The sequence below is a fragment of the Marmota monax genome, unplaced genomic scaffold (genome assembly GCF_021218885.2).
Source record: "Marmota monax isolate L192 unplaced genomic scaffold, Marmota_monax_Labrador192_F-V1.1 WCK01_AAM20220418_F8-fsc00001, whole genome shotgun sequence".
Taxonomy (NCBI): domain Eukaryota; kingdom Metazoa; phylum Chordata; class Mammalia; order Rodentia; family Sciuridae; genus Marmota; species Marmota monax.
In genome coordinates this window covers 37,083,629-37,110,427 of record NW_026693777.1, presented here as the reverse complement: position 1 = coordinate 37,110,427, position 26,799 = coordinate 37,083,629, and the positions used below count along the sequence as shown (strand labels likewise).

At 38.2% G+C, this 26,799-nt stretch overlaps 1 protein-coding gene across 5 annotated transcripts in view; it reads right to left on the bottom strand.

Annotated features, from left to right (window-relative positions):
* Positions 1 to 26,799, bottom strand: part of Fmn1 (formin 1) — a 401,580-nt gene that overhangs the window by 72,463 nt on the left and 302,318 nt on the right. For all 5 annotated transcript variants that reach the window (XM_058584664.1, XM_058584665.1, XM_046461452.2 and 2 more), the window contains one exon: positions 18,710 to 18,802. In XM_058584664.1, coding sequence (XP_058440647.1) covers positions 18,710 to 18,802 — 93 coding nt within the window. The remainder of the gene's footprint in view (positions 1 to 18,709; positions 18,803 to 26,799) is intronic.

Here is a 26,799-nt window from a genome sequence, read left to right as displayed (position 1 = left end):
TCGATCCTCAGCACCACATAAAAATAAAATAAAGGTATTGTGTCCGTCTACAACTAAAATAATATAATATAATATACATATTTATATATATATATTTTTTTTTTTTTTTTTTTTTTTTTTTTTACAAAGATGCTTACTTGATACCAAGTGAAGATGTTAAACAGGAAGCTGGATATACAGATCTGGCTTTCAATAGAGAAGTCTCTCTAGCCAGAGACATTAACTTGGGATTCATCAGAATAAAGGCCATGAAGGCAAGTGAGCAAAGCCAGAGAGGGAATTCTCTGGATGGGTCCTGGAACCCTCTCACATCTAAAGATCAAGATGAAGAATCAGACAGAAGACGGAGGAACATGCATGAAGCACAGAGAAGACAAAGAGGGCGGTGGCCTCAAGCTGAGGGCGGGGCGGTTTCTAAAGGACAGCTTGGTTAACAATATCAAGTGGAGTAATATTTTGTGCCAGAGATAAACATTTCTTGAGACTAGAATTCATACCCCATTCATCATCCTCCTGCCCCCGTCCCCAGGTCTGACAGATAGTAGATAACCTATAAATCCTGAAAGAACAACTAAAAAAGAAGAGTTGTAGCTAGGCACAGAGAACAGGATGTACTCTCTGTTGCTTCCTTGCCCATTAAGAGATGCCTGTCCTAGGGCAAGATGGGAAATTGATGAGAACTTACTTCTACAGTTCTCATGCTGAAAATCCTGCCAAACCAAGTGCGCTTGCCTCATCTGCATCCCACCATCCAGAGACACTCCCAGTCAGAGGAACTTCAAAGCTTCTAGAAGGCTGAGGTGGAGGGTTGGAGGAGAAATGACAGCCAGAAGAAAGCAGTGAGGAAAAAGAAAGAGACCAGAATGTGTAGAATGATCCTTCTGAAAAGATCAGGATCCCTGGAGAGCAAATCACAAGAAACCAAAACCAAAAGTGGGCTGGGGGAGTGGCTGAGGAAAAACAGAGAGCTATGAAAGAAGGTAGAGGAAACTGAGGCAGGAGAGAAAAGAAAATTAGAATCAGGTGAGAAAGAAAAAAAAAATACCTGGAGAAAGCGCAAAGGGAATGCAATGCCTCTGTCATGCTGGGGACAGCCTGGGCGCTGGGGACTGGTATTTCTGCCTCCAGAGGAGACACAAAGCAGCATGGGGAGAACCCACACGAAGCCTCTAGGCATTCTGGATCCAAGAAAAAATACAATGGCCAGGGTGAAATGGTCAAGTAAACACCGACCACAGCAGCCTGGGCTTACCCGTGCCTTGACTGCAGGCTCAAACCTCCCCTGGCCTCCAGCCCCCGTGGACAACATATACCCACCTTTTGTTCAAAGAGGGCCAAAACCACCTTCGATAAATGGTCATTAATTTAAGGAAAGATTACCTATACCTCTCTAGGCTTTGGCCCCTATTTCCTGCTTGTGAAAATATTGTTCAAAGAGAAAAAAGCCAAGGCAAAAGAATCTGAATTATTATTATTTTTCCAAAGGAGCTGAGTGGCAGTGGCTGCTGTTGCCAAACATGGTTGAACAATAGGATTTTGACACGAAGACTGAAATCATAGCATGAAGAAATCTCGAAAGCTGAGCAGTCCCCATTATCTCATGTCTGCACAGCCATAGTCCAAAAGATGAGTGATGATTCTCCATCTGTGCAAGCAGAACAGCGGTCCAAGGCCCTGATAGAGCCACTAATTGCCCATCTGCTTGTTTATGCAGCTCAGAGATGGTTACTGGACAAACAGCTCATTTCCCTTGAAATTGGACCAAACTTGGGGGGAGTCTGTTATATGTGACACATGAGGAACAGGACGAAATCTCATGGGAAAGGGCCTTCAGATCAAAGTCAGAGACCAGAAAGCTTAGGACAGATTGGTTCAAGTATTAAACTTTTCACAAGTAGCTTTAGGTCCACCACTTTCTGCATCCCGTATGACCCACACCAACCTCAGCACAGATTTCTCCTAACTCTCTGAGGCCAGGAAAGCTTGAGATATCCAGATGAAAGAATCAGTCAGGGAGTGTCAATACCAAGCTAACCTCCAATCTTTGGCAGCTAAGATGATCTGTTCAAGTCAGCTTCTTGGTCCTTCCAGATTTCACTAGACACTAGGCATTTGCTATACTGTTCAGCTTTTTACCATTTTAATTTTTCTCCTAGACTAGACTGTAAGCTCTTCAGACAAGGACTGAAATTCCTTAGCCCTGCAAATTCCATAGCTGGGAATTTCATAAGTGCATATCTACTAGCCAGAAAATGCTTATGGTTACTGATAACCCACAACTCCTAGTATAGTTTCTGAATTTTAAAATTTGTGTACATCAGAAAGTTTGTTTCTTGAGACACGAGACTCAGACTACTCAGTGATGCCCTTGGCAGGCTATGGAAATTGGTAATGGCTGGAGCTTATAAAAGGCCTTCAAATGGAACTAAGGATTCTCTCAAGAACTTACTTTTCAGCAGGTTGTGATGGCACAAGCCTTTAATTCGAGTGGCTTGGGAGGCAGAGACAGGAGGATTATGAGTTCAAAGCCAGCCTCAGCAATTTAGTGAGGCACTAAGCAACTCAATGAGACCCTGCCTCTAAATAAAATACAAAATAGGGCTGGGGATGTGGCTCAGTGGTCAAGTGCCCCTGAGTTCAATCCCTGGTACTACCCCCGACTCCTAAATGAAAAAAAAACCTATTTCTCCTGAGTTCAGGATTAAAAAAAAAAAAAGTCCCTACTCTTACATATTGTGCCAGTGCACAGCAATATAACCACAAAGTGTGAAGCAACAAATACCACAAGATATCCTTGATAATTTGCTTCTAATTATCTAGAATCAACTATAGGTACACTACAGACTGTATACTGGATCTACATTGGTAAGGCAATAAAACCAATTTCAGATTTTTCCCTCTGAGTATTTGGAGATAAATATATTAGAGGCACGAAAAATTAGTGTTGAACAAGCCTGAGAAGTGGCCAGTCCCCTCGGGGAGGGGGACCATGGCTCTGGAATCCAAAGCAGCATGGATGGCAGTCTAGGTCTGTGGGCAGAACTCTGTGGGAAGAACTCCTTGTCACTGCTGTGTCCAAGCCCTTGGTGAGCATCTATGTGGCTCAGACTGTACTACTGAAGTAGTTGCTAGTGAAAGGACAGAGGAAAGCCAGAGGAGGAGACATCTCTCTTCTGGAGAGTTTAGTTTACCTCTATGACAATCCTATCTTCAGGAGGCTGTTACTTTAGATATTTCTGCTTGGAATTTCCTCTTCCCCTTTTCCTGACCTTTGAATACCTAGCTGGAAGCAGCTCATTCTTACAGATCACTAGTAGAACAGTGGGATCATGTGGTACCAGCACCTAAAGATACCACCAAGGACTTACAGCATGAATGAAATCTCTAATTTCTGCTCATGGCATGACAACATACTGATGACTGAAACCACTTGGCTTCACAAGCAGAGTAGATGTGCAAAAGGCATTTTAGATCATGTGGAATTCACACACAGGCAAGATCCCAGAGGCTTGAGTATTTCACTAAGTGTCAAGGCACAATGGCTGCTGTGGGAAGAGATGGCATAGTTGGCAGGGGAGCAAAGCTTCAGATGACTAGCACAACGGCCCCAGAGGGAAAGGCAACAACGATAAGACAACAACAAATAAAGTTGTGCCAATGGTTTGGCATGTTCCAGTCATACAGAGGAATACAAGCATTGGGCTTTGGGACAACTGGATCCTGAAAAGAGAAGATGCTCACAATTGGTCTTGTCCCAGTATGAGAAGTAAAGAGTATTCTTTTTCCACCCTCCTCCATCTTAGGAAGGTACACACAGACAGGAGTGCCACACAGCATACTAGGTTTGTATGACAGGAAACTTGCTCAAAGGTAGATTTATAGGAACAAAACTTTAAAACAAACCAGCACTGTTTATTAGAGTTTATCCAGTTAGTGGGCTTTCTTCACTTTTTTGGCTGTTACTTTAGATATTTCTGCTTGGAATTTCCTCTTCCCCTTTTCCTGACAGCTCATTGATCTTTGGTTTGGATCATCACAAGCTGTGTAAAACAATAAAAGCTACTTTTGTGGATGGTTCCTGCTTAGATATCTCTTGGATGTTGTCCATTTAATATTTTTGAGAAATATATATTAACACGTACACATACATGGTATTTTAATCTCAGAGTATATTGTAGTATGCCCCTGGAGAAAAGGTCCCAGAGATCCGAGGCAATAATTTCATTATTTTAAATTAAGACAGATGGTGTTTCAAATTGATATACCTGGAACATGTAATCAAAACTCATGAGCTTTAATATAAACTCCAGATTCTGGTTTCTTATCTCTATTTTCAGGAAGAGTAAATTGGCATATAAACTAATAACTGAATAAATTATTTTCAATTTTAAAACAAACCACCACTGTTTATTAGACCCTTAAGTAGTTCTACACATTCCATTGGCCCCATTCCAATCAAATGGGGCCAATGGAATTTTGGCCTCATTTTTAAGTGTTTGTATGCATAATGCAATTGGTCAAAATGACTTCCTGTTCTTTTGTAGTTCATAGTTAATGTCAACAACAACAATCACAGAAAGAACTCATATAAGTACAAAGGATGCATTCTGATTTCACATGAGTATAATTTCCTGCTGCATCTAACAAGAGTCTTCATGGATCTGTCTTAAACAATTTTTACCCTTGCAGGACAAACCTCGACTATAAAGATTTATATTTTTACTGAATTATGCCAGTAACTGGTGACTTCTGCTTTTATGGCATGGAGCTCAGTTGGTCACAGCTCTGTCAGAGCGGAAATCACTACTTTGGCTATTAAGGTTCCAGGTGGCAAATCATGATCCACCAGAGAAAGACATTAAAACTTATGGGTTTTTGAGTAGAACATTTTATTGAAGGTGAGAGTTCAGAAAACCAAGTTACCAAGTTACCAATTTTGTTCTTTAAAGCCAAGTAATATCTGGGCCAATATCTTGTCAGTTTTTTAAAAAATCTATTCCTTTAAAAGGTGTAAAAATAGTTAAGTCCAGATCTTAAACTGAGCAGCATTTATTAAGAATGTGCAGCGTAAAATTTTTCTTCTCATGCCTGTGTTGGGAAAGTGAACTTCTGTAATCTATCTCTTTCCTTTTTTCACACACTGAACCATATTTAAAATAAAGAGTATTACATAGTTGTGGGAAAGGACCTACATGGGTAGGCTTTAAGGCTATCTGTTCGTGGGAAAGGAGAGAGAGAAGTCGTCATGATGTCAGTTATACAATATGGAACTCTTGGGGCACTAATGTGTTGGGGCTCCAACTCCAAGGAGAATATCTTAGGAAAACTGGAGAAGAAATTTCAGCAAGTGAGACTTTAAATGAAGTTGAAGGAAATATCTTCTGGCTGATGGTGATGATTCTCACGTGCTAAAACAGATATGTAATATGTGAGTCACTTTGTAGTACTGGGTTTGTGAGGCTAGGATTTATGAGGTTGTATGTTTCCTCCCATGTAAAAACATAGAGAAATAGTTTTATTCAGAGGATGACTGAGGAGACTAATGAAATCCATCTCCTGGAAAGACCACCTGTCCTGAAGAAGTTTTAAGACCAGAACAGACAGACAATGGCCACCATCACCTCTCTCCTTCCCCGCACATTTCTGTTGTCCTTTTATTGAACAGTGGGCTCTATTTCACTTCCTTGAAATTGGCTTAGGACTTCTTTAACCAAACATGATACAATGTCTTATCCCTAGAGTCTAAGAGGATTGGCAGCTTCTGCTTTCTTTTCCTTGAGACATTTCTTTTGGAAAAAGCCAGCTATCACATAAAAAGTCAGAAGACCCTGAGACCACCATGCTGTGAGAAAAAAATCCAGGCCATGTGGAGAGAATGCACGGACTCTCAGAGATGCCCTGCCAAATTCTACCATTCAGTCCTCCCAGCCCAGAATCCAGACATGTGCATGAGGAAGCCACTTTAGATAATTTCAATTCCAGCTACTCCAAACTCTGGGGAGACCTGGAGCAAGAACTAGCTGATTCATTCTGGTCAATCCAAAGATCTATGAGAGAGAGTAATATATTGTTTTTATCTACTCAATTTTGATGTGATTGATTATGTAGAAACAAATAACCAGAACATACACTATGGATTCCTAATGCCTGCAGGCTACAACTATAATTTCTACTGGTAAAAACTATATTCATCTTGCTCATTATTGTATCAAAAGCAAAAAGCATGGTGCCTAGGACATAATGAGATCTAAAATAATATTTAACAAACATTTTAATAACTTTGTGCTAAACATGGTAAAAGAAGGATTCATGGTCAAATTCTGATTCTGCCTAAGAAATATAGGCAAAGAATAAGAGAAAACAAAGTGAGGATAATGGGAAGGCAGAGAACAAATCTCTGCACATAGGACTGAGATGCAATATCAGGTACCTAACATTTTTTGGCTGATTTGATGGCTGTAATGACCTTATAGTATTAGTATTAATTACCTCTATCTTTGAGATAAGGGAACTCAAGCTTATTTGGAAGAATTCAGTTTTCTCCAAAGTCAGAATGCTAGGTAGGGATTTGCACTCAGTTTTGTATAATTCTAAAGCCAGCCCTCTTTTACTACCATCTCCCAGGAGGCAACAATAGAAACAATAAAGCTGGATGCTGTGGCACACATCTGTCATTCCAGTGACTCAGGAGGCTGAGGCAGGAGTATCACAAGTTTGATGGGCAACTTAGAAAGACCCTGTCTAATAATAAAAAGGGCCAGTGATGTAGGTCAGTGGAAGAGCACCCTGGGTTCAATTCTCAGTACCACAGGAAGGAAGGAAGGAAGGAAGGAAGGAAGGAAGGAAGGAAGGAAGGAAGGAAGGGAAGGAGGGAGGGGTGACAGGGAGGGGAAGGAGAGGGGTGGAGGACAATTTGAAAGAGATTCAAAGCCACTACTGGCACCTTACTCAGGACTATCTAGCTCCATTAATTGCTGTTGACATGCTGGAACCTATTTCACCATATGAAGCTCAGACCAATTACAATTAATGCCACAGACATGACTACAAAGCAGGAACCAATGCCAGGGTGAGCTTAAGTTGAAGAAAGCAGATGATCATGCATAAATATTATGCCAACAACTAGGTTCAGTTCTAGAACATGAAAGAAAGACATTAAGGGTAGATAGTGTCCTCTTGGGAAGGAAAGTAAATTTCAAATAGACTTTTTAGTGGCTTTTCATATTATCTACACTCTTCTAGAATTATTATGTTACAATTAATCCATATTTAATTATTTCAGCAAGGAAATGGGCTGGTACAATGAGCTCAGTATGCAGATGGTTTAGTTATTTCAGTGAATAATTTGAATGTCAACAAGTTGCTGGATGCGAGGATGGGAGGGAATATGGTACATAGCAAAGGTCTGGGTGTCTGTCTCTGAAGTGGAATACAGATGAGTGTCGAGGTTTGTAGATTCAAGAAGTTAAGCATTTAGGTTTGGATGAATTATGAAAGGACATGAACTGATATTGCAGGGTTCATAGAATGAGGAAAAAACTGTTTATCTCTGTTTAAAGCAGTTCTGATCTACTTGAATATACTTTTCTTGGGGGGGGGGTGGTCCTGGGGATTAAACCCAGGGGTGCTTTACCAGTGAGCTACAACCTCAGCCCTTTCTATTTTTTGAGACAAGGTCTCACTTAGTTGCTTAGGGCCTCACTAAGTTGCTGAGGCTGGTCTTGAACTTGTGATCCCCCTCACTCAGCCTCTTGAGCCTCTAGGATTACAGGCCTGCACTACCACACCCAGCTTAAAAAACTGGTAGGGAAGAAGGATACACTTATTCTTAATTCAAAAGATTATAAAAGGATTAAAGAATTAAATATCACCTTCTCTAGCCTTAGGTTACCCTTTTAAGTCTCACTTTCTCAAAATTGAAAAAGCAAATTCTCACTGTTCTCCCAATCTGCTAGAAACAGAGTTTGAGTATTATGTTACTTAACAGTTATCAAGAATAATTAAAGTTGCTAATTCTAATGTTGCATGCTGTCATCTAGAACTTTTAGCCAGGGAGACATGGGATCATGTGTTTGCAGTTGAATTCAGTGGCCACTAGGTGGAGATATTGTGGATTTTGGTAGCCATGACACACAATCCAGAAGGCATGCCAATGGAATTATGCGCATCCCTTCTATCATTAAGATCAAACCATAGCAATTATAATTCTATTTAAAACAAGAACAATTTAATGGTAAAAGATATAACCCTGTAGAAAAGTTCCTTGAAAATTGGTTGTATTTTATACTAAAGCTATTTCTATTTACCTTTTTCCTCTATCTATATTCATGAAAATCTAAAAATTACTTTTTAAAATTGGAGCTTTGGGTCATAGATAAAATCAGCCTATCCACAGTGCTTTTGGCTTACTTTTAGTGGAGATGAACAAGATAAACATGACTTTTCTTCTAGCACTTAAGACTGTCTTCTGTAATTGGAACCCTTCTCTATGTACTGTCGTGTAAATAAACCATCTGTAAGCGACATTCTGAGTGCCCCCTTAACCATCTAAAAAAATTCTGACATAACAACTGAGAATGTAACAGCAACAGATAGCATGAGGCTCTGTACTTTAATTATTCTTGATAACTGTTAAGTAACATTATATATATCAATCTGGGCTCCTGTCAGAGCTACCAATTCCTTTAAAGCAAAATGAGTCCAGCAGAAGAAGCAGGTCTGTATTTTTGAAAGAACAGAGCAACTTTTCCAAATCTGTACATTATATACAAAACTGAGTATTGTACATATTCTGTTATGTATGTAGTGAAGTTGTGTGACAGCAACTGCAAGCAATCACTGATTAAAAACTTGCAATAGTTGTTAAGAATCCAAAGAAGAAGGGATGCCTAGGCCAACAATTACTTGAAATAATTTATCATAAGAACAGCTATTATGCAAGAGGCAGAGCTCAACACCAATTCCATAAAATACTCAAATACTTGTCTCTGCACTCTCTTGTTTATAAACTATCATTGAAATTTTGTTTGGTTGGGGAAGGTAAATAGGAGTCCTGCTAGGACTCCAGGAAAGGAGTGTTTGAGGTCCAGCTACCATCCTCCATCCGGTTAAGGCATGTCAGCCAGTCTGATGTTTTTCTCTTTTAGATGGGGAGAGGGAAATGCTTATGTATATTTATCCATCAGGACCATGACACTCAGAGAAAATAAGTGATTTTCAAGTTATCAGAATGGCACAGAAAACTGGGGTTGAGATCAAACCAACCCTGAGGAAGTTCATGAAACCCTCAGAGTTGGCTTCCTTATCTGGAAGGTTAGGAAGGAATGACAGTCTCAAGGCACCGCTGCCAAGATTAAATCAAGTGCTGTGCTTTAACTATTGGGTTAAGCAACAGCTGCCAGTACTCCCCACCTGCACTGCAAACTCAAGAGGGAAACAGTCAACAAATTGGTGTTTCCCACAGGTGGTAAGGGGACAGTGATAATGCTCTAAACATAACACTTATTATTTATTGGTGCTCCAGTTTGTATGGTGGGTTCATGTGCATGCAAATTCAATTTAATCTTCATAATGACACTGTGAAGTAATATTTCCATTTTATAGACAAGGGAAAAAAAAGTTATGAGAAATTTGTAAACCTGCCTGAAGAAGTGAAATGGTGAAGTAAAGTGCTCTCTCTGGTTCATTCACAACACTTAAACATTTATTGTGCTTATACTTGAAAATGCTGTGTTGTGAATGTAAGAATTTGTAGATCTCATGATAAGTGTTCTTTCCACAATAAAGAAAAGAAGTTATCATGTATGTGTAGAAAAAAGTATTGTTTAAGAAAGAGCATAATAAAATTAAGACATTTTCACTTAAAAATAATTCTAACCCAAAATCGTACATATTCTTAAGTTAGGAAGAGTAAATTGTGCAGTGATGGCTCAGTATCATGAACAAAATTTTAGACATTACTAAAACCCAACATGTAGGGAACATAATTTAGTGTACTTCTAGTTTTTCAAAACAAACCAATGAAACATGGAAAAGGAGACCTCACAAGTAGACAGAAAGGAGGATATATAGAGAAAAGAGTACAGCCCACTTATCTCTTACCTCTATTTCATCAAAAAGGGGTTATAATGATGGTAGCTCTAGAATCTCATCAAAAGATTGAAAATTCTTCCATAAGGAAAAGAAAATGAAGGGATCACCCAATATCACCATCATAAGGTGGACCCTAGTAATACTTTAATAGTAACATGAATAAAGGCCTAACTCAAAATTGAAAAAAATCAACTTAAGATTCCTGGGATAATCCCTGTTCCACAAAGCAATCAAGTAGTCTGGTGTCATCAGTTTGGAGGGGTGTGTGCACATATGTTAGTATGTGTCTAAATATCTGCTACTCTAGAGAAGATTCTGGAAGAATTAACAATATTTACCTTACTTCTTTCTAGATCCTTCTACTATCATCTTCCACTTGCCCATAGTTTCTCAGACATTGTTTAAAAACAGAGGGAAAAGCCTTTCTTTCAAGAATTAGAGTTAAGACTGCAAATTGTTGCAACCACTATGGAAAGTAGTCTAGAGATTCCTCATAAAACTTGGGAATGGAACCACCATTTGACCCAGGTATCCCAAAGGACTTAAAATTGGCCTACTACAGTATGCAGCCACATCAATGTTTATATCAGCTCAATTCACAAATAGTTAAACTATGTAACCAACCTAGATATCCTTCAACAGATGAATGGATAAAGAAAATGTGTTACATATACTCAATGGAATATTACTCAGCCTTAAAGAAGAATGCAATTATGGCACTTGTGTTAAACGGATGGAGCTGGAGAATATCATGCTAAGTGAAATAAGCCAAACCCCCCAAACCGAAGGCTGAATGTTTTCTCTGATAAGCAGATGCTAATCTATAATGGGTGGGTGGGGGAGAATGAAAGAATTTTGGATTTTGCAGAGAAGAATGAAGGGAGGGAAGAGGATGGGGGATAGGAAGCATGATGGAATGAGACAGACGTTATTACCCTATATACATGTATTATTATACTACCAGTGTGATTCTGCACCATGTTCAACCAGAGGAAGGAGTTTGTGCTGCATTTGTGTACAATATGTCAAAATGCATTCTACTGTCATGTATAACTAATTAGAGCAAATTAAAAACAAAAACAATTAGAGTTAAGTCTTCACATACCAATACCCCTAAAAGAGGTCAGATCCTGACTATGGTCCTGATACTTGGTCCTCTTACACTATGGTTAGGTATAGAGAATGAAGAGATAAGATACAGACTCTTACTCTCTTAGGCTGGTATGTTCATATACATGTACACTGAAGCATCTGTGTACAGAAAGCCAAGGGGAGACACATGATATGAAGAACAAGATTACACACATGAAGAAAAGTAAAGAAGAGGTGAAAACACCCTACATTTTAGAGTCCTCCTCATGGTCATTCTGGTTTCAGACATCACAAGAGAGTGATTCAAGTATGAGCAAAATGAGTGAAGTCAATCCAAGTCCAGAAGAAAGAATTTAGGGCTGTGTGTGTGTGTGTGTGTGTGTGTGTGATGGACTGTCTTGGGGTCTCTGATACATCTTTGAAACTTTTTTTTTAAACATTTTATTATTGGCCAGGAGGACTCTATCACCCAGTGCTACTGTGGCAGAGTGTTGGGGAGGAGGATCATAAGGAAAGAAAGTAAGGAACAAGCTCAACAGATGTGGTTCTCCACTTAAGAGATAAGGAAAACAGGTGATCTCCAAACTGCCTTTTAAGTCATCCAGTCCAGCACTCAAAGGAGGTAAAGAGGCTGTGAATGATGGCACTTGGCTTCTAATTCCATGGGTTGTAATATGAAGAGCTAGGTTCAGGAAGCTAGGATCCCAATTGGTAGAAGAATGGAGAGGTACTGAATGGGAAGCAGATCTTGGAAAAAAAAAATCGGAAGGACAGTTTATTTTCTGGCTATGTTTGATCTACAGATGTTGGACTCAGGAATGCAGAATCCATATCCATAATTACATTCAAATTATGTACCATAATTTGATTATTCTATTATGGATGGAACCTGTATTTTGCAATTAAAAATAATGCCTCACTAAGGCGTAGTACATACATCTCTGTGCATGTATCAGCATATCTGAGGGTCTATTTCTAGAAGTAGAATTGTCAGGTCAGAAGGCTTACACATTTTCAACTTTAACACATGATGTTAAGTTAAACTCCAGATAGACTGTAACAATTTACAGTTTCACAATATAGCAACATAGAAAAGTGACATTTATCATACTGCATGGCCAACAAACTTTATTATTAAACTTTTGGAATCTTGCTAATAGTGTGGATAGAAAATGAAATATCAATGTAATTTTATTTTTCATTTCTCCAATTTTAAGAGGTTTGCACCTTTTCATATGTTTTAAGAGTAGTTTTGCCATAGCTAATATTTTTGCCTTTTTATTGTTCAATGTCTAGGAACTCTTTTACATTAGATTGATGGGACTTAGGTATTTTTCTTCCTAGAATACAAGCTATAAATTTGGAACTATAGTAAAGTTTTATACTAAGAAAGTATACATTACTTAATGTTTTATTAATCCTTATAAATCCTTATATATTGAATTCTATCAAATTATTTTTAAGCATATACTGTTACGTAGCAATTATTTGAATTTTCTCCTTAGATTCATTAATAGTGGTGATTACCTTCCAGTATCATATCATCTTTACATTCTGGGAATAAATTCTGTTTGGTAGTGAAGTAGGTTATTAGTTTTATTTAGAATTTTAAAAATATAGTGAGATTAGTCTATAGTTTTTTTTCTTTTTTGAAGGGTTGAGCAATTTTTTCATATATATATATATATATATATTAATATTATACACACATAAAATTTTTAAACATTTTTTTCTTTTTGTAAAATGTTTCACTAGTGAGAAAAGAAAAATAGAACTGAATTCTTGAAAAGATAGGCAACTGGATGCCTAGTTAAAAACAAACAAAAAAGATTTAAAGATTTTAAGTTTGGGGAAGGTAGTAGGAGGTGGGTGGGGAAGGGGAGAGGGAAAAGAAAGAAATTTGCTTTAGAAGGAAAATATGAGCTCTGTGCAGAGATTTCTGGAAAAAAAGGAAAAAATTCAGGCTTGTCTTTATTAAGAATCTATTTCACAAGCCTTTGAAGAGATAGCTTCCTCCACCTTCCAAATATTAAAACTCTTGTTATTTTAGTGGCCCAGAACTCACAACAGATTACCTTAATTTTGGCCATCTGATGATGTCTGTGACCACGTCTGCTAGTACTTTCTGGAATAGCAGTGAGACACACACGAACCCATTCTGGTCCAGGCAGAGGTACATGCATCCTCAATCAGAGTTCTTTCTTTCAAAAGCTCTATAAAGAATAAGAATTGTTTTCTCTCACAGAGGAGATTACCTAATAACCTGCTTTTGGTTCTGTAGTTCGGAGGTTTAGTTATGGTTCCTATCAATCTAATCTGATCTATGTACTTTTTAAGAATTCATTATATACATGTATGTGCCAATACAAAGATACTTTTATATATGGGAAGCCTTAACAGAGACAGGCGTTATTAGCCAAAAATGTATCTTACCAGTTTCTAGCATGCTTTTACCAATTCTGAAAGGATTTAAATAGGAAATCCACAGAAGAAAAAACACATAACCTGCAGATACTTGACACAATTCAGACTATTGGTTAATAATTCAATAAATAATTGTTACCATCTATTATGAGCCAGGCTGAGCCTACATTATGTTGGGATAAGAAAGTAAACAGAACCAGATAGACACAGTCCCCAGGTGTCATAGAGTATTTGGCCATTCGTATACTATAATTATTTTTGCCCTCAATGTGGGAAAACATATTTACTGTTTTCTGTTTGTTTTTAGCTCAATAAAGTTATCTAGTTTTACTATTGGTAGAAAATAGTTTCTTGACATTGAGAATATCTATAATCTCAGCTGGTCAAAGTACTTTAAAGGACAGACAGTTTCAGAAAGTAAGGCCCAGAAGGAGTCATTCAGATTCATTTTGAATTTGGCACCATTCATCAACAGCAGGTAAAATTAATGAAAAATTAGATAAGACCACGCATGAGAAAGCACCGCCATAGAGACCGCTTAGGTTCCAGCCTCCCTGCCAAAGCTATAAATACAAATGGCCAATTTAACAGCATGAAAAGACCACCTACAAGATCTATACCTGGGATCTGACCAGTTGCTCTGCACCTTCCTTCAATTATAGGATCCCTGCCATGTTTATGGGACTTTTTAATTTGAGTATCACATTTTTGAAGGCCATATCATTATGGCCATGTTTGATCTAAGGGTGGGAAAGCATGAGCTTAAAAACAAAAATGCCTATACAATATGCTCTGAACTGAGCTGTAAATTGGTATCGACAAGAGCCTACTGTGGGGAAGGAAAAAGAAAAAACCAAACAAACCCATGTATGGGGAAAGGTTTAGATACCATGGAGCTTGCAACCCTAAAAAAGAGGTGCCATTAAAATTACTAATTCTACTCAGGAAATGAAATCAGTTAAGAATAAGTACCATGGTTTTGTCATCACTATTTAAGGGCATTTTGAGAAGGGAGGAATTATAAAAGACAGTAAGGACAAACACATCATCCCCACTTCAGTGTGGCAACAGGATATGATTTACAAAAGAAAAATTAAAATCATCATGATTGTTAGAGAACTGAATTGCAGCTTATGTAAAAATAATCCTAATCATGAATCAACTGAGTCACAACGCATGTGACTTCTCAGGCATGAAGAATGCAATTGCTTAAGACTTGATGAGTTGGGCAGACCCTAAAAAGAAAATTAATTTCTTGCCAAATAAATTGTATAAGCTCTACTATAGAAATATAGAAGTGTCTTTTCTCAAGGATGGTTCTTATTTGATACTCCGTGCTCAAATACACTGAAACTTTAGGAGCCTTCTCATTCTATATCCTTTCTTTGGGCCTTCTCATTCATTCTTTTGACTGAAACAGCTACCTCTAAATTCTCATCCAGCTCTCTCCTATGAACCCAGCACCTTGACCTATGTGTCTCACACTGCGTCAAAGTCAACATGTCCAGTTTCCCTCATTGTCTTCTATCCCAAATCCAGTCTTGTTCGTCAATATCCAGTTACTCAAAGCAAAAAAGGGAGTACGGTTGTCTATCATTTCATTTTATATTTGACAACACTCAACATAGCCTGTTACTATTAACCATGTCCTTCTTCCTTATTTTTACCCCCATGTCTTTTGCTCTTTACTAGTCTTACTCTTCCAATGCTTTTGGAATGTTAATTAGAATGCATTTCTTAACAACAAAAAGCAAAGTGACATGCTCCCTAAGCCCCTCTGACACCAAAACAAAACAAAAACTCAACATGAATATGTCATTCCCATAGGTACTGTTTTTCAATATTATCTATTGCCTTGCAATACACAATATGGAGATTCTTTATCAAGTCTTATTGTCACTCTCTGCTCCTTTTTGGTCATGAGTGTTCCCTACCTGCCCTGTGACCTGGCCACACCATTCCCCATATATATCGGCTCTTGCATCCTTCTGAGATCTGCAGTGTTTTTCTCTGTCTGGAATGTCCTTTATAACTGTTTGCTGAGAATTCCTAACCCTAAATGTCCTCATCTATAAACAGGGTGATACTGGTGCTTACCACAGGGAATAGAGGATGATGTGAGAAGGTGATCTGCTCCCCCACGGGATCTAGCATATAGTCACACTCGGTGAATACTGTCATTGTCATCACTATCACCATCTTCTTTAAGTTTGAACAGAGTATTTCCTTTGCTGAAAGTCTTTCCTGACATACCCTGGAAGCATGGGTCATTTTTCCTTTCTGATTTTACATGTCGAATAATAGTATCACTTCAACTCCATAATGCACAGGATTTTCACCTTTCAGCATTTCTGATGTTGGGGTACATCTCATAATCTGCACATCCTGGCTTAATTGGCAACAATTTTTCTTCCTTGGTAGGAGATGCAATAATGGTGTTGCTTATAATGAACGGGACCTTAGATGGAATACTACACTTAAACTGTCATAAAACTTTGATTATCGAGGGAGAATAATGCATATTTGTGGTAGGTAGAGAATCCTACAATTTCTATGAATCACTGGAAAACCCACATTAAAAAGGAACTACTATTTGGTGCTCCAAATAGTACCCAAGAGAAATTCTATTTGTGTGTACTGCAACTTGGCAAAACCCTAGCCCCTTAACTGTATGTATCACAATGCTATCAATTATGTATTTCTTAACTGCAGAGGAATGGTCTGAAGTGGCAGCATGCCCTTGCCAAAGTAGTTCTAATTGGCCACCAAACAATGGCTGGACCCAGCTTGAAAGTGAGCATGGGGCTAGTCTTCGAGACTCTGCACCTTAGTAATGAGGTTGAGAAGGCACAGAAAGAATATGAAGAGGAGGGTGCAGGAATGAGAGAAGGAAGGCCCAGGGACCATGTTTATGCACTTTCCCATAGAAATATTATATAAATCACAACAGAGTTTTACATTTTTCTAGTAGCTACACTTAAAACAGAGAAATTAACTTCAGCAACACATTTTATTTAATCTAATATATCCCAAACCATTATCACTTTACCATGCAATCAATATAAAAAAACAGAAATGAAATATTTTTGCATGATTTTTATAAATCTGGTCCTTGGATTAGGCACACTTAAATTGCACAACAGCCACATGTGGTTAGTGTCTGCCCTATCAGACATTCTGATTCCAGACTGCTGTTTCTACAAATTCAGTTAATAAGGTCATACTAACAGGCTATTTCCATGGTGGACTGATTGTGTTCAATGATAGATCTTCTTCTAATAAGACAGTACTTGGGTCAGGATCAAGGAGAATAATTGACCTTAGTATTCCCAGGGCCTTGCATATGGGAGGCTCTGCATGTTTATCTTTGAATATACATTAAAAATGAACTAAGGTTGACAATACTGGTTCTCAATTTGAGATCCACATTGGAATCACTCGGTGAATAAAAACATTGGTCTCACTCATGGAGATGCTGGTGGTAGATCTGGTTTGTTCTGGGTATCTAATTTTTTTTTTTAATCTATCCCTGACTTTAGTGCACAGTAGCATTAAGAACATGGCTCTCAGGCTTTCTTAGAACAGCCCTTGTTTCCCTGATCAGAAGTTTCTTGAAAAACTTAGTTTTTCAAGGTTCTACATCTATTCATATTCAGCCCTTTCAACAAAAGAATACAATTCACAAAATAAGTGTTTTAAGATGTGAGCTGGTTTGTAAAAGAGGGACTCTAAGATCATTAAAGCATACACGCAGATAAAAACCCCAATTATACACATTGTAGAATTTTCCAGATAGGCAATAATAGCAGTTAAAATAAGAATGGAATCCAAGTACACATAAGCCTCATTTCAAGTTAATTCTATATATATTGAACAGACATTATGAAGTGGTAGCAAAGGGAAATATTTCATGCTTTTCTTAAGGCCATTTAGGTTAAATTTACCTGGTAAAATTATAAAGCAATGCATTTACTTTAATAAGTCACATATAAAAACACTTAGTTAAAGTCACACAGCCCGTATGTTGGTATCATGGTATGCTCTCAGTATAGTACTGAGCCTGATCACAATACCCCCCCATCACATATAACATTCAGCAGTGGCCAACTCTGATTTCCGCTTCAACAAAATAACCCCTCATTACAGAGGAGGGAGCAATGATCTATGCACAAAGGGAGCATCTGGGATGGAGTTCTTCTGACTCATGGGCTGAGAATTTCCCTGCCAGTTCCTAAAGTGGTTTGGCCATACTTTGTGAATTCACTCTGCCTAACAGTTTTTTGTTGATGGTGTGGTATCATGTAGCCTTATGCAATAATAGAAACAGTATGTTGAGATATCCCCAAAGTTTCCTATGTACATTTCCTCTGGCTTTCGAGTAAAGAAAATGCTCCAACCAAACATTCCACACTTATATTTCTTTCACATCTTAAGTTGAAATTGAGAAATTAAAATAAGAAATACCTAAATTCATGTTCATGGACTTTGGTTAACAAAAGCTCCCTATGCCTAACAAAGCTGTGGAGGAAGGAACAGAACCTGCTAAGATTTCTTAGTATGGGTTGTGCCTCCTGCTTATTGCTTCCATCTACTACAACCCAAAGGGTCAAAGAGTGCCAAGTGATTGGATATATCACATTCACTGGGCCTCAGCCTCCCCCTTTGAAAAGCAATGAAAATACAACACTAGTTTCCAAGTTGCTATACTCTTAAACCAGGAAGATAATTACCACCCACTTGTGACAGCTGGCCACAAATCTGAGATGCATGACTATGTAAACCTTGCACATAAATTGCTTGTCAGTTAACATGTACTGAGGATCCCCTTGATCTCCATGGAGAGACAAAAAATCTTTGCTCTCAAAAAATTTACAAAAATAACAATAATATTAAAGGATTTAAAATATCAAACAGTCTTGAAAGGTGACAAAAAAGCTATAAGAACATTCCATCTACGCTAAGAGTGTAACCACCCTGGGAAGATTGACTAAAGGAATCACTGGGGCTGGTGGTGGGATAGAAGTGGCAGTGGCCCTCAGCAAAAGATCCGTGAGGTGAAGCATGTTGTAAGCATGTATGTATGACTGACAAAGCCTCCTACCTTTCTGGAAGAACTCCTCCAGCTTATCCTTGAAAGGCTGAAGATACTCCTTGGGGGACTCCTTGCACACCACCATCATCTGCTTCTCACTTGCTGTAAAGAGAAGTGTAGAATTAGACTACCACAAGAATTCACATTTGCTGAGCTCCTTCTAGAAGCCAGGGCCTGTGCTTTGCACTCAGGCATCAAGTGTGTAGACTCCTTGCCAATCACTTTTTATCCAAATTCCAGGGGAAAAAAATAAGGAGTTCATCCTATACCTGTTTTTAAGAACAAGCAAATATATCACATTCAATTTTCTTTTTAGATATCTATAAAAATCTCTGACCTGGAACAGGTAAACTATTCTACCTTTTGCTTCCCCCAAAATAAAGCAGCAAAAACTTTTTAAGGACTTAAGTCAGGGTATTAAGGACCCTGACCTTCTTTAGATTCATACTCCAAAGTAGAAATTAAAATAGATTTTGCAGAAGTTTTCAGGCATTCAAGTTGCCTGTAACCACCAAATTAGTGATTTCTCAGGGTAACATACACATCTCAACATCAGAACTAAGCTCAGGTGAGGAAGGACACTGTCTGTCCTTAATGCTTCCCACCTACCCTTTCTGTTCATATTCTACTAATATATGTGAAATAATTTTATGTGATTTACTTCAGAGAGATTATCTAGAATTCATAACAGATTGTTTTGATAATCAAATTGCCTCAAACTGGAGAGTTCTGATTTGAGTAGATGGAAACCATAATCTAGAGTTCACCATCACAAAAGCCAGTGACCCAGGTAAGAGGCATCTCCTCAAGGTTTTTATATGTTCAGGTCAGTTGTAGAAATGTACTGGAGAAAGAAAGTCTGCATTTCTCAAAGGTAGAACTAAGTCATGACTAGTTTTGTCTTTTGATCATGGTCAGGAATTACTGGTAAGTGCTCGTCTAAGAAACCATATTAAAGCCTTGCATTTTTATCATAAAGAAATCATGTCACCTAGTTTATAAAATGAATAAACATGTACTCCAGGTCCTGCAACAATTTACAAATACAAAGATAAGTCATTTTGGAAGGAAGGTATAGGGAAGGGAACTTTACACTGGGGAAAACACTGATCAATAATTTGATGTTTTCAGAACTAGTGTCCCAGAACATTTTCTACAGGCAAAGTAACAAACATGTCAGTACAGAAGCACAGAAAAAGTGCAAAAGGCCACTCAAAGTGTCCTTTGAAAGTAGTTATATGACACTTTTCATTTGCCACATTGATAACCAGATTGTTGAAATCCTGGAAGAGATCGAAGCATGGTCTAACGGAATCCTTTGTCATTTTCTGAGTCGAGTTCAGAAGAAACTGCATTCTTAGAGGTATCCAGGGATTCATCCTAAGATAAGACTTCTGGATCACAGAACACAAATACCTAAATTCAGGCTGTGTCTATTGATGATATTACTTTCCAAAAGTTTTAAAGAGAGCTTATTTATAATATTTGCCATTATTCTGACAACTATTCCAATGATATTTAGGAAGTCCTGTCCATTGGAATGTAAACACTGATTTTCTTTTTGAAAATGATCTACCAGAGTGAAAAATACAAATTCTACTTTGGGACAAATGAGAAAAAAATTCCTTAAAACCAGCCAAAATGTCATTTCAAAATATTTGTTTTTATGCTTTTATCTTTTTAAGCTTATTTGTCTTCTCAATTATAGCTATATTATAACTTCTCTTATTATTATGAGATTTCCTTTTAGCTCCTTCCAAGTAGATGGATTTTGTGGCCAAATGGCAAGTACATCCTTCTTACCATTTTTCTTTTGTTGAAACAGGGATTTGTTATGGTTTGGATATGAGGTGTCCCCCAAAAGCTCACACGTGAGACAATGTTAGAAGTTTCAGAGGAAAAATTATTGGCTTGTATGGGTCTTAACCCAATCAGTGAATTAATCACTGATAGGAATAACTGAGTGGTAACTAGAAGCAGGAGGGGTGTGGCTGGAGGACATGGTTAATTGGGGGTGTGGCTATTGGGTATATATTATGTATCTGGAGCTTGAGTCTCTCTGCTTAATGATCACCATGATGTGAGCTGCTTCCCTCTGTCACACTATTCCTCCATGATGTTCTGCCTCACCTTCAACCCCGAGGAATGGAGCTGGCCTTCTATGGACTAAGACCTCTGAAACCCTAAGTCCTTAAATAAATTTTTCATCCTTAAAGTTGTGCTGGTCGGATCCTTTAGTCACAGCAGTGAAAAAGCTGACTAAAACAGGGTGTGACCTCAGAGAAGAGAAAGAGGGAGAAGAAGTTGGTAGAATGGAAACATATTTTGGAGATGAACAAATAAGTCTTGCTGATGCATTCAACTAGGGCTGAGGGACAGGGAAGGGTAAAGATGAGCAGGGGTGGCTTATACTGCCATTTACTGACATGGTGAAGAGTGGGGAAAGTATCTTTTTGTTCTTGTTCATTTGTTCCTTCTCTCTCTCTCTCTCTCTCTCTCTCTCCCCCTCCCCTCCCCCCCCCCTCTCTGGGGGAAGACATCAAGAGTTAACTTGGAGCTTTTTAAGGTTTCCTCTGGTCTCCCTAAATTATGAGGAAAGATTATTTCCTAAAAATTCAAAGAAAATATAATGATTGGCTCTCATTGCCAATTCAATTAAATTCAAGCTTCCTAAGTCTGGGATTTCAGGCCAATTCTATTTCTCACATATATTAGACCAACCACAACCAAACCATTCAATGTTTCCTAAGTGTACTGATCAAACAATGTTTCTGATTCATGTCTCCATTCATGTCTTTATTTACCTCACACATAACTCTCCACATAGCCTTATTCATCCTAAAAAGTCTGAGATCCACCATTTCTCATAAGGCCTCTTCCAATTCAGTTTTCGTATATTTTAAGCCTCTATAGTATCTTCCGTATAATGCTTATATTTACCTTTAATTATATTTTCTCATGTGCTTATATTAATACCTGAGAAATTATTAGGCAGGTTTCACCTACTTATCCCCAAATTTCTCTAGAAGGGTCTATGCATTTGGCCACAGCATCAGATTTCCACACCTTAACTAGATTCTTATGTGGAAAAAGGCTAAATAAAATTAGCATGGTTGACCCAGATGCAGAGCAGGCTTTCCAGGGTCACAGTGTGACTTGTTTGTCTCTTCACTCCTGCCTTCCTTTCCAGGAGATGTGGCAAGGTCTCAGTCTCTTCACTTGTCAAGCACCGTGGGGTGTCCCAATCTTGTGTGAAAGGGATTAGTGAATTTTAAGTACCCAAGCAATGTCTACCACTTCACTGGTGAGGCATAAGCAAGGCAGCCAAAGATCATTATCCTGACTTTGAAAGACTTCTACTTTGAAAAATTAGCACTTCTCAATGAATTTTCTCATGTTATTCAGCTATGACTGAGAACACAGGTACCCATATTTAAAGGAAATCAGAATTTCTCATAAATTAGTCCTTTAAATTCTTTAATCCTCAAATGCAAATAGAGCAATTTCCAATATTATGCAAATTCCAATAATTCTATTTTTATGACTATTTTTCATGAACATCAATAATATGAGGCTTACCTGCAAATTAGTAATAGGATATAATTGAAGCCATGCCAATAATGCCTTCAAAGTGACTTCTCCCCAGCCACAGAAAAGCCAAAGGCAGAGCTCATTTCCCCAATTACCAAAGCAAAACTTCCACTTTTGCCTGAATTAAAAGGGCAGATCACTGCAGCTTTCCTGTTGTCCTGGATGTGATGACAGAACCCATAGGGAGCCCATCAAAATGTTCAAATTTTATGAGACCATAGCATGGGGTGGTAAAGGGTTTGTACTTAGATCAAGACCTACCTGGGTTCAGGTTGGCTGTGGCTTCTTTTTCTCATGTGAAAAATGAGGAGCCCTCTCCCCCAGGTATGATATGAGAATTGAGATAATGCATGTGATGTGTGCAGAATGTTTGGTACTAGGAAGCAGGCTCATAAATATTATTTGTTATTTTTATGATTTAGTAAAATTGGTTGGGAAACATGTCATGGCCAGAACAGCAGGAGAGTCAGGGCTTTGGGGATTATGTGCTACAGATGCTGTGCATTCTATTTATAGTGAAAATCTCCTGTTTAGAATATGGGGATAATGGTTTTCATTCCCTTGCTGAAATTCAGTGAGATCACTAAAGAATGCAGGCGAACTCCTGGGGAAAGATGAAGCAAAGTGTGAAACAAGCCCCTTGGGCCTCTGAGCCACTCAGTTAGAAACTGAAACCAGGACCCATAGCAGCAGCTCCACTGCTGTGCTTGGAGGTCCTCTCCATGCCCCCACGGGTTGGGACTCCCATGTGGCCTGTTAGAATTAAGCTTCTCCATACAATCAAAGGGGGAGAGCCGCCCTTCAACCATCTCTGCTGGTAGCACGTTCCGGTGGCCAGGCAGCTCATCCACTTCCATTTATTAACTTGGCTTATTTGAGAAGCTTTCTAGTGGACAAATGGAAGATCTGAAGACTAATTAATGATGACACTGGAGACTGCCAGTGCATAAAGGAGAGAGGTCACGGACACTCCACTAATGCTGGTCATTGTCCAACTGGAAGACTCCTGGAAAATGCTGCTGGACCACCAACGCTGCTCCAGACACAGGCTGTGCCCGCGTTTCAAGGTCAAAAGCCATAGCCACTCCAGCTTCTTTTATTTTAATCTCTACACAATTTTTGACTGTCAAAAAGATATTAGTTTTTAAAGTTCACTACTAATAAGTAATCCTTATGAGAGAACAAATATTAAAAACCAATACAGAATTCAATAATGAGTAAATTGAGAAAGTCCTGATTTAAAGGTTAAAACGCTGTGAAATGTTTTGGTAGAAGAGATGACGCAGCCTTAATGTTTCAAGATTCCAGATGTCAGGTTTATAAGGTCACACACATGTTTATCTATTGTTTATTTTTGACCCCAAGAACAAAGGAATAAAATTTACTGAGCCATGTTGAAAGCAAGATAGGAGAATACAGAGGCAAGACTCCAATATAATTAATCAAAATCTAATACCCATCTAATCTCTTTAACAGATCAAATGTATAAAAGAAATTGTTAAGAAGGCCAGAGCATGTTTCCTTTCCTATAAGTTGAAGGACCTATAGGCTCACTTAAATCAGAATTTTTCCCCCATTGTTAAGGACTGAACCCAGAACCTCTCAAAGTCAGAACACATTTTTATCTAAGCTCTTTGCTTTTCCAATATGGAATCCACTCTTCTCTCTGCTTACCTCGTTCCCACTCTACCCTTCCATGGCCCTGTGCCACATCTACCTCTTCCTCAGTTGTATAAGACCCTTGTCCTTTACACAAGCTCCATGCTCAAAGCACAACCACAGAGGACTGTTGCAGCAACAGAGAGAACTATTTGAATGCAGCGAATTTTTGTCTTGTATCAGTGGGCTTCAAGTGAGACACACAACTCAGATTCAGACTGTAAAGGGCCTAGGAAGCTTCATTAAGGAGTTTATCATAAAGGGGTTCATTCAGAAAATACATCAACTAAACAAATACCTGTTGAGTGTAGACAACCTACCACAAACTGAACCAGGTACTGGGGATATGGCAGTGAAGGAAACAGACTAGCACCTCTCCTCAGACAATGTAGCAGCAGACAATGGGTCACCCACACTTCTTACTGGCTATGGCACACAGTAATTTTTGCTCCTTGTAATATGAACTGAAGCAAACATGTGAGTGATTTCTTCCCTTCTACCTCTACACCTCTACTCTCATCTTTTTAGTAACAAGACAGTACAATGTTCTTCCTGGTGCTTTCTACACATCCAATGTTATGTGTGTATGTGTGTGTATGTTGGGGGGGTATGAGAAAGACTCAGTGCACATTTAGTCCCTATGCCCCAAAATACATTTTTGTTAAGATAAACTTAAAAATAAATTGGGACTCAAAATCACAATATTAGCATAAGGTAATATTAGTATACGTTTTGTTTTTTTCATGGTATTGCCTTGAACTGAATGATTAGGAAACTATAAGAAATTCAATATAATAAAATACTAAAATAAAAACAGCTATATTTTACTTTGGCCAGGAGCAATTCAAGAACTTCTATGGATGGATTAAAATCATATTTAAAAAAAATATTAGATTTTTCATTTGCATATTAAAGGTTGGCACAAAGGCAAATGTACTATTTTGTAGCTGTCTTATGTATATACTGTTTTTTTATAAAGGCCACATAGAAAAGGTCAAGTAAAGGGAGAGTTCCAGTTAACTTAAGTAAAAACAAATGACAGAACCTTAAAATAAAAAGCACATATTTCATGTTCTGAGGTGTTTTTAAAGCATGGCATGGTAAGAAAGTGAATGTCATTACAGTTATCAGCAATTCTGGGGTGAGAATGGTGGGCAGGGGCAAAAGGAAACATTTATTCTGGGAAAGTACTACACTGAATAGATTTTGAAGGGGACCGCTAGACCCCTTTTATGCCAAATAGCTCACCAAAGCCCAAGAAAGTACTACACAGAATAGATTTTGAAGGGGACCACTAGACCCACTAGACTATTTGGCATGGTATTTTATGCCAAATAGCTCTTCAAAGCCCAAATTACTGGGCTTAAATCGGACAACTGTGCATTAATGGCCCATGTGTAGAGAACATGCATGCAACCAAAGGTATTCTTTCTCTAACCTTGGTCTGAGTATTTAGCCAATATCATTGTGCAAATTATTCCTAATAAGTATTCATCCAAAGGCAAGCATTTGGGCATGGAGGCACACAGCTGTAATCCCAACTGTTCAGGAGGCTGAGGCAGGAGGATTCCAAGTTCAAAGCCAACCTCAAAAACTTAGTGTGGCCCTAAACAACTTACAAGACCCTGTCTCTAAATAAAATATGAAAGAGAGCCAGAGATGTAGCTTAGTGGTTAAGTGCCCCTGGGTTTGATCCATGGTACAAAACAAATGAAGAGGGGGGGCGGAGAGAGAGAGAGGGGAGAGAGAGGGGGGAGAGAGAGAGAGAGAGGGGAGGGGGGGCAAGCATTTGTATTTAAATTGGTTAAAAAGCTTCAATAGGTGACTGTATATTAGGGGTTAAAACAGAAGCATTAGACACATGGTACTTGGGTCAGAATGTTATCTCAGAATAAATCTGTAAATACATACATGTATTTACAAATACAAGTGTCACTTTATGTCTGTACATACATAGTGTCTATCCTCCAAAGGCTAAGTAAAACACTCTGCTAAGTTACTAGAGCTTTGGCAGATTCCAGAAAGTATAAATAACTTGAAAATTCACAAGCTGGAAAATGGATAAATAGAATGTACTTTAAATATACACCGAATATTATTTGGCCATACAAAGGAATGAAGTCATACTATTAGTTGGATAAGCTCTGATTATGATAAGTAAAAACATTATAAGTAAAAGAAGACAATCACAAGGACCACATATTATATTAGTCTACTTCAATGAAGTGTCTAGAATAGATAAATCTATAGCAACAGAGAAGATTAGTGGTTTCCTGAAGCTAGGAGAGGAAGAGGCAGAAAGGGAGAGACCAGGGGTACTGGCCGAGGGGTGCAAGATATGTTTTCAGAGTAATGAAATGTTTCTAAAAGTGATGATGGCTGACAACTCTGTGAAAATACCAAAGTAACTGAACTGCATACTTTAAGTGGGTGAATTATTTAGAATGTGATTTCATCTCAAAAATCTGCCAAAAAAGATTAGTAAAAACTCAGACAAACTGGAATTATAATAAACTGATAGTTTCACATTGGAACGAAAGGAAAGACATGCATCTGGGCTCCTTTTATAAGGTAAATTTTTAAATGTTATGTGCAACTATTCTTCATCATAACATTTATTTACTAAGCTGTGGATCTGAAGTAAGAAATGAATTTGAGATGCACGTGTACTTGAGAAATCAAACACAGACTATCTTCAAAAGGTAACAGTGAGTATTACCAAAATAAGAGTCCTACTAAACTACCCAACTTTGACAAGAGAAATATAAACAAGACATTTAAAGTTTTGTTTTTAAAATGTAAAATAACAGCTTTGGAGCAATCTTAATTGTGGGAAAAAGCCATGAATA